The sequence below is a fragment of the Oryzias latipes genome, chromosome 18 (assembly GCF_002234675.1).
Source record: "Oryzias latipes chromosome 18, ASM223467v1".
In the NCBI taxonomy this organism is placed as follows: Eukaryota; Metazoa; Chordata; class Actinopteri; order Beloniformes; family Adrianichthyidae; genus Oryzias; species Oryzias latipes.
Genome location: NC_019876.2, coordinates 18,885,571 through 18,894,138, shown reverse-complemented (window position 1 = coordinate 18,894,138; position 8,568 = coordinate 18,885,571). Strand labels below are relative to the sequence as shown.

General features: G+C 39.3%; 2 protein-coding genes across 6 annotated transcripts in view; one reads left to right on the top strand and one right to left on the bottom strand.

Moving 5' to 3' along the window:
• Window positions 1–1,073: 1,073 nt before the first annotated feature.
• Window positions 1,074–8,430, bottom strand: aadat (aminoadipate aminotransferase). Of its 5 annotated transcripts, none has more exons than XM_020711712.1 (15): window positions 8,315–8,430; window positions 7,883–7,936; window positions 7,455–7,526; window positions 6,243–6,411; window positions 5,769–5,901; window positions 5,525–5,599; window positions 5,240–5,449; window positions 5,096–5,161; window positions 4,905–4,987; window positions 4,266–4,362; window positions 3,226–3,287; window positions 3,051–3,115; window positions 1,870–1,976; window positions 1,384–1,485; window positions 1,134–1,302 (listed from the first exon to the last, which is right to left on the bottom strand). In XM_020711712.1, exons 3-15 carry the CDS (start codon window positions 7,519–7,521, stop codon window positions 1,261–1,263), a joined length of 1,278 nt encoding a protein of 425 aa, XP_020567371.1. In that variant the 5' UTR covers window positions 7,522–7,526; window positions 7,883–7,936; window positions 8,315–8,430; the 3' UTR covers window positions 1,134–1,260. The 5 variants fall into 5 exon arrangements, with proteins under 5 accessions (XP_011485890.1, XP_020567371.1, XP_011485892.1 ...); XM_011487590.2 differs by lacking the exon at window positions 8,315–8,430 and adding an exon at window positions 8,042–8,136; XM_011487588.2 differs by lacking the exons at window positions 7,883–7,936; window positions 8,315–8,430 and adding an exon at window positions 8,042–8,155 and having other exon boundaries at window positions 1,074–1,302.
• Window positions 8,356–8,568, top strand: part of ino80b (INO80 complex subunit B) — a 4,443-nt gene continuing 4,230 nt past the window's right edge. Inside the window, exon 1 of the mRNA XM_004079925.3 lies at window positions 8,356–8,511. Within this exon, the coding sequence (XP_004079973.1) occupies window positions 8,472–8,511 (40 nt within the window). The 5' untranslated portion in view covers window positions 8,356–8,471. The remainder of the gene's footprint in view (window positions 8,512–8,568) is intronic.

Here is an 8,568-nt window from a genome sequence, read left to right as displayed (position 1 = left end):
TCTCCTAATCAGAAAACAGTATGAAACTATGTTAATGCATTAAAAAGTTAGGCTTTTATGTTATTTTTTATACATATAGAATAGACAAGAATAAAACGTCATTGATCCCACAAAGGAGAAATTACCAAAAACAGCATATAGAATGATTTTTTATTAGAAATTATATATTTTATTGTTTTCAATGTTTTTTATTGTTGCTTTTGTTGGTCTTTTGAGCAGTTTTCATCACACTTGTCATGAACTGTGTTCAGCTGAGTTACATGTTCCTGGTTTCCCTAGTTGTCCACTATTTTCTGAGTACAACTAGTGGGTGAAGTCTGTGTGGAGTTTGCGTGTTCTCCCCGTGCATGCGTGGGTTTTTTCAGAGACTCAGGCTTCCTCCCACCATCCAAAAACATGCCTCATAGGTTAAGTGATTTCTCTAAGTTTTCCCTAGATATGAATGTGAGTGTGTGATTGCGGCCCTGTGATAGACTGGCGACCTGTCCAGGGTGTCCCCTGCCTTCGCCCACAACTGGCTGGGATAGGCTCCAGCAGCCCCGTGACCCAGAAAGGGACAAAACTGGTTTAGAAAATGGATGGAGGCGAAGTCTATGGTTATGTCAGAATTCCTTCATTACTCATTACTAGGTGCACTATATAGGGCGTGTGCCATTTTTTTGGGGTTGTCCAAATGTACAATTCCAAAATCTAGTGCCCTGGAAATTTCCCAGAAGTCTGTGCAAAAAAACAGTATGCATTGTGTTTGGATGATTTTTCATGTCAAAAAATCTGTTAAATCAATTTTTTTAATCAATCATCCAAGTTTTCTTCATGAGAACACAGTGGATTCATAAATAGTCTTCACAAAATGTTCATATTTATTAGGTTTTTCACTTCAGTAAATCTGTGATGTCATACTTGCCCTTTGATAAAAAAATAAAGTCAGCATGGAGTCAGAATTGCTTTAAATTTCAGGGTACTAGACAGTCCCACACTATATAGTTTTTTAGCAGTTAGGGAGTAGAATTGGAACTTGGACACGTCCCAAGACAGTATTATTCACATTCAGAGGAAAAAAAACGAGACCATGATTAAATAAAAAGCTACCATTTAATATATAATGTTTGATAAATGAGATACCATTCTTGGTGTAAACTGGAGCATTATGTTTTATCACTTTTCTTCTTCACAGACAGTAGTGTTAAATAAAATGACAGGAGTCTTTTATAAAAAGTTGATAATGACGTCCCATCTGATAGGTAACATGGCTACAAACCATCACAGAGCGTCTTTGATGAGCAAAGAGAGTCTTCTGAAAGCCTGTGGACAGAAAAGGTGAAAGACTGGAGGTTTGTGTGTGTGTGTGTTTATTTGTGTTGTGATGGTTGATGTTGTGTATACCTCATCAATCTGCTCTGGTGTGGAGAGGGAAAAAGCCGCTCTGACATAGGGACATGGGTCACTGCTGTTGATCGTGAAGACGCCTCCAGGAACCAGCAACACCTTTGAAGTACACAAACTCAGAGAAATCTACAGTAACATTCAATAACATTTTAGAACTAATCATCCTGCATTCTTCTCATAATACCTCACTTGATAAAAAAACAAAACAGAAGTGTATTGGGAGACCCTAGAAAAGTCTGACAGCTCTCTCTTGTTGGCTTTTCATCTGCAGGGTTTTATTGATGTGAGTGTGAGAAAATCCACCACAGCTTCCTTTTGAGAATTAGACTCTCCTCAGATCTATTGCAAATCCTCTCACAGTCACTTTGAAGGAAGATCAAGCTCTTTGAAAGCTGCTGTGGGATATCTGTGTCATGTAGCGGGCGGAGCTAACTCACCTACAGAGCTACAGCAGGAGTCACATGTTCATGTTTATCTACTGACCTCTTTTTCCAATGCCTTCTCCATAATGAGCTGCTGTGTGTCCGCTATTCCCTTCAGTTTCAGCCATAGAAACATGCCTGCCGATGGGGTGTGCCACTCTGCCACATCTGCAAAGACACACACACACACTGGGAACACGCCTACTAATACATAGAAAATTCTCCTATTTTTCAGGTGCCGTGAGTTTCTGAACAGCACCTTTTGCCTGTTAGATAGAGATCAATCTCCCTGTTTCAGAGGATGATAATCTAAATCCCATTTTACTTGGTAGTATGCTTCATTTTGAGCCTATTACCACTACTTACCATAATAGTTACGTCACTATTTACCAACAGTCACAGGAAAAATGAATCCAAAATGTATACCAATGTTTGCTTTTTTGTCTTTAAAGATGCTTGTTATTGGATGGAATCGTTAGTAAAAAGTACTTTAAGTATTATGTCATCTTCCATATCTTAACAAATGAAGTTAATGTTGATAAAGTTATTTTTTCTGCATGTATTCTTATGATTTTGAATTTGTACCTACAGGTATATATTTTCCGGAAGTTTTTTATCTAACCTGGTTCTGCAGTGCATTTGTGTTTCTATCATTTAATTTTAAGTATTTCAGACGTGCGTGTTTACAGAAGAAAGAGGATAATGAATGTTTTGTTTTTGAAGCATCAGTTTATGTTCTAGCCTTAAAAATCTACAGTGCCCTTGTCATGGCATTCAAAAAAAACTGATCCCTTAGATTAATAATTTATGGGTACAAAATGATATTGTGTGCAAAAATTAGCATTTTGTGACCACAAATTAGCATTTCTTTTTATCATTCTGTGGGCACAAATGAGCATTTTGTGGCCAACTCAGTATTTTGTGTTTTGTGACCACAAATTAGCATTTTCTTAGGATTCTGTGGGCACAATTTGCATTTTGGGGCCACAAATCAGTAGTAGGAATTGATGATACTAAAATACTAATTTGTACACACAAAATGCAAATTCGTGGCGACAATTTGAAGGCACAATTTATTATTTTTTTGAATTTCATGTCCAGTGCTCAGTAACAATTACACAAAAGAAATACCCAAGCACAGTTCTTTGGGTATTTCTAAACCAAATGTTTTTTCCCCAATTTCTTTTCTTTCACAATAAAAGTCTTACCAGATGTGACTGTAATGGGGTAAAGTTAACTAACCTTTCAGCCACTTGTCTGCAGAGCAGATCATGGCGTCACGCTGTTTCCTGTAAAACTCTATGACTCTGCAAAGACAAGGAGACGTGTTTAAGAAATGTGAATTAATTCCAGGAATCACAGTTATATCCAATTCTGTGCCAGACCAGTCAAACCGGCCGTGCAGGCAGCATCGCACCCATCTATGTGCTGGAGGAAACCCTTTTGTCCCCAACTGTGCAACAACTGAGACACCATGAGCTGGAGAAAAATAACACAACCATTAATACACATAGAATAGAATTAGTGGGAAGTAAAAAAGATCATGCCTTTTCAGGCCGCTCAACTCTGCCCCTCTGCCTCTGCCACCTTGGTCAGAGTTGCATGTGACAAACTCTTGAAACCCACTTTTTACAAAATGGTGGTCTTTTTGTATGTTTTATCTCCATAGCAACCATTTTGAGTTTTGGTCACCTGGGGATGATTAACAGGTCTATGTCATTTTTAAAAGAATTGGTAATAGTCAGCTTTTGGATTTCCTTGGCAACTGAGGTTTTATGTTAATCAAATTCGTAATTCTTTCATTTTGTATGTTATATCATTTCGTTGAACCAGGGATTCACGTATAACATTTTCACAATATTCTGGTAAATATTGTGCGAGCAACAGCGGAAAGCCACTTTTGCTAGCTCGACACATGAGTGTCATTCAAAATCTACAACTTAAAATTCCAACATTTTTTCCAAAGTAGCTTCCCAATGATGCTCGAGGATTTAGGAGGCGATAGATTAAAATTTGTAGGAGCTTAAATTTGTAGCTGGTACTTAAGTTTTTTTTTTTTCCTTTAGTGAAGAAAAATGTGAAAATAACCAAATTTCACAATTTCAAACAGTTGTTTGGGTATTGATAGTAGTTTTTAGCCCCATAAGAGATTTTGGCACCATTCATTTTTTTGATGGCTTTGCTCAATGTGATATCATCATTTTTTAAGTTCATTATGCGGGATCACTATGCCAAAAATTCAATTTCACCAAAAAAACAGCTAAATAGAAATTTCTGTGTAAACTACCTCAATAGTGGTCCTCTGTGTTTAGGCAAAGCGACACTGCAGCTTTGCGATTTTTTTATGTAAACTAGAGGGCTGATCCCACTTACAGAAGGATTTCAAAATGTTTTAAACAGAGGGTTGGAAGTTGGTCATAACCATTTAAGTAATGCAAACAGATATATGTCAGTCACCTGGGTGAAGGTGCTGGTGTGCATCGTTGAGGCCTGGATGTGGAGCACCACATGGTCTACCAGAGGTTTGGGACCCGTGACGAAACCTAACCGGAGCCTTAGAAACATGCAGACGAGAAGTGGGACATGCAACTGTAACTACAGGTGAAATACTAGCTTTTAAGCAAACTGGAACAACTACACTATAACACAACTTCACTTCATAATCCTAATTGTCCGCTAAACAAGTTGACTATCAAATAAATAACAGCTACTTTGGGATTTTCTTTTTCAATGTTCAGTTTTTAATATAAAACGGGCATACCTCATAAATATACACTTCTTGTTGCACATTGATATTTTGAACCCTGCAATAATGCAGTAGATAAAGTATTGTGATTCTGAAAGCTTACATGGGTTAGCATGTTGTGAAGCATTCAGAATTTTCATTTCTAAGTGATTTAACTGTTGAGAGCTCACTCAGATGAAAATTGTGTTTTTCAGATGTTTCTTGTGGCATTTTTCTGATGATGGAAGGCATAAATAATTAAAATTAAGATTAAAATAACATTGTTGAGTATCATGTCTGGACTTGTGCTGCTTCTGCCACACCTTCATTTTGCAAAAAATGATTACACAGATATGTCTGTAGCTGCTCACCCTGAGGAAAGGATCTTGGAGAAGGAGTCTGTCCTGATGATCCTACCATCAATGTCCATAGAGAGGAAGGTTGGAGCCCACGGCTGCCGCCCAAAAAGGCAGAATCAGCGTGAACAGCTTGATTTAATATTTCCCATGAGACTAAAGCCACAAAGCTGTTCTTGTCTAAGTCAGTGGGAGGCTGTTAGTACCTTCTCAAACTGAAGGAAGTAGTAGGGATCGTCCTCAATGATGAGCATGTCGTACTGCTGGGCCAGCTGTTGGACAGATGAGCAAAATGTAAGTAAGCCTAGAGGAAATGAGTTTTGTTTGAAGCTGTAATGTTTAAAACAAACCTCATAGACATCCTTCTTCCTCTCCATTGTCATGGAGGCACCGGTGGGGTTTCCTCCATTTGGGATGGTGTAGAGGATCTTGGGTGCAGTGCTACCAGGTTTGTGGACCTCCAGGGGATCCCAGCGAGACAGGGTCTCTTTCAGAGCCGCAGGGATCATTCCATGATGATCACTGGGGATGTTGATCAGATTGCAGCCAAGGGGTTGGAGCTGCGGAGGCAGAGCAGGTCAGAGCTGCTAGAGAGGCGGGAATGCTCGTGAGGCTGTGGAAGACAAGAAGCTCACCGCGGCAAGCGTGCCAGAGTACGTTGGAGCATCCAGGAGCACGTTGTCCCCGGGATTCACCAGCATCTCAAACACCTAAAAAGGTTCAAGTCGAAACATGGGATATTAGTGCTAGAAAACTCCTTTTAAAACAATTGAATTTCATGCAACAGTTGTTGAGGCTTGATTTTCTCATTTTAAAAGAAAGAAGGTATTTCCATGTTTCTTCATCAGCCTGATGAGCAGCAGGAAGTGCTGCTGTTACCTTGCAGAGCCCCTCCTGGCTCCCTGTCGTCACACACATGTCCATCTGGCCTTCCTCTGGGCTGTAGCTGATGGTCGGTGGGTTGTGGAGGTCCTTCTGCAAATTCTTCATCCATGTGAGCAATTCTGGAATCCTAAACACACGGAAACCGAACCTTTGTTTTACAAGAACTTCTAAAGTCAGAGATGCATGTTTTGTTTTCATGATATCTTCCTTTTCCTTCCATTAACCCTTATGCTTTCCTAGGCACTTTGAGATTGGGAGTGAGGTCATCTAGACCCACTAGACAGTGCGCTGACTCTTTTTCTTCAATGGTTTGTGATATTCACTGGTGTCCATGGATTACATGAAATCCTCTCCACCTTTATCCACCTTTGTCATGGTAGGGAGAACACCTTAATGGTCATCTTGACCCCATAGGATAGCACAAGGTTTAAGGCAATTATTCACGTATGTTGAGCATTTCAGTCTGACCCATTGGAGGCAGAATACTGTAGAGCCCTCCTCATTGCTGTCTCATCAAAGGTGACCATTTTGCCATCCTTCACTTGGATGGATGCTGACTGAAACGGGAACGTGTTGGGATTTGGAGCTCCTCCAGCCAGGGAGATCAGGGATGGAGGTGACCGCTGCTGCAGCTCAGCTTCATTCAAAAGAAGGAAAGAAAAAATACCATTGCTTCAACAATAGAAGACTGGATTTTTTTTACTTCATTTTTTCTTACATCAGTATTTCAGTCCAAAAAAAGGTTCTGGCACCTCATTATTAAAGGCTAAAGAATAAATTTGTCTGAACAATGAAAAAGGCTAGCCAACATAATGAATAGAGAAAAAAACACAACCTTAACGGCATTATGACAAAAATTTCAATCCTCAGTCAGTAGATTGCAGTTGTGGTGGAGGTTGAACAAGCTTGTTTAAAAAGCTGTCAAAAGAGAAAGCTTATTGTCTCTACTATTTCTTTATTCAATTTTTTTGCATCATTCTGATGCATCAAATGACACACCAATAGATCCATGTACATCTTTGTTTTTCTCATCAGAGCTGGTATCTTGGTTAAAACTGTACAGCTGGATAGATCTGACATTGCTCCCCGTTTTTGTTGCACCGGTAATATTATCTTGGGGTTGTGAGGGGCTGTAAGCCAGGGGGGAACCTGTAAACAGAATTTTTGTTTTTGTATCTAAAAACAGCATAATTATTATTTAGAGCCCACTGGAAATGCTTTTAACCTTTAAAAACCCATGGTGACATCAGTGTAACAGAAAAATATGAGAAATGTGTTTAGTGGTCCACTTCGTTTATGGTATATTCTACATTATTTAATTTTTCAGCAAAAATGGGTCTGGGTTCTTATGGGTTAAAATAGATCAGAAAGTCATCAGTGTAGGTCTTTGAAGAAGGCAGCAGAGCTGCTGTGACAGAAAAGAGCACAAGACTGCAGGAACAACATCCTTGGGACAAATTAGACAGTCAAGATGTTTGACCAAAAAATGTACAAAAACATCATATTTAGTGTCCACTAAATGATCGTGAAAGCATAATTACTTGATAATGACTTTAAAGCATGGTAGTGGAAGGGCAGTGGTTTGGGTTTCCGCCAGTCAAATTTACATTTCAGCTTAGCAGAAATATCTGGATATTTGTGCATTAAACCTGCAGAAGGATGCAATATTGACATACTCACTCAGCATCCTGATGGGAGAGGGCTTTCTAGCTGAGCTCACAGCTGTGAGGAATCGAGCGTAATTCATGACCCCTGTGGTAGAAAAAACACGTTTGTTTCCCTCTTAAAATAACCTTAACCTTGTTTATATTGAGTATGTTTATTCTACTTTTATTAATTCAGCTTACTGATCATAGTAGACTGTTTAAAACAGGACAGGAAAAAAAGAAAAAGGGTGCTCTCAAAATAAGACAACCAACGTCATCATGTAATCATTTATTTAACTCTAAATAAACCGGCAATTTCAATGGAAAAGCCTGTTTAATGAATCCTAACATAGAAACAGCAGCGAAGGTCAGTAAACGGACGACCAAATGATCTAAAACCTCAATTTATGTAAGAAATACACAAAACTGGAGCTCTGACCCCGTTAACGCTGTGTAACTGACCTTTCGTAAGCGGCTAACTCGCCCCGGTGAATTCTGGTTAATGTGGTTCTGACGCTGCAGAGAAAAAAAGCGGTCACCACAGCCCTGTGCTGCCCACTACCCGAAATACATAACTCGAGCCGGAGAAAAAAACAAAAACATGAATATCGAGGTAATTACCATTTAACATCATATGCTGACGGCAATGAGTTTAGCGAAAAGACGAGCGACAGTCCGCTCCGTGAAATGTCGAGGAATTTGTAATGATCTCTTTTCCCTCTAGGTGGCAGTGTTCAAAACTGTTCAATTTAGATAACCCGGAAGCGATGATCCGTGTTTTATCGGATATCAGGCTAGCTTAGCTTGCTGTGTAAACGTTGAAAATGTTACGTTTAAGCTCTTTTGGTAAATGTTCATAACTTTTTTCAGAACGCAACAACATTTTATACTTACAGTGCAAGTACAAGCCTGTAGTTTATAACTATCAGATGAAAAAAGGCAACAACGGGGATAGTTTTTCTCTGGAGTTCGAGAAGCTTCATTTGCTGAAGACAGACAGCTTTGAGATGCGCACGGAGGTGTAAACCTGCAGAGCAACCTGTCAGTTCAAATGGGGAAAAGGAAAGACATGATCCATCCCAGGTTTTTTAGTGAGTAAACCAATTTTTACAATAGCAAACGTCCTTAATGTCGCGTCTCTTCGTTCT

Excerpts from the sequence above, each read along its gene's own strand:
- aadat (XM_011487588.2), bottom strand. Across the intron at positions 4,363-4,904 it reads TCCAAGATCCTTTCCTCAGG|GCTCCGGTTAGGTTTCGTCA; the intron begins GTGAGCAGCTAC and ends CATGTTTCTAAG. Across the intron at positions 1,977-3,050 it reads TGCAGACAAGTGGCTGAAAG|ATGTGGCAGAGTGGCACACC; the intron begins GTTAGTTAACTT and ends GTGTCTTTGCAG.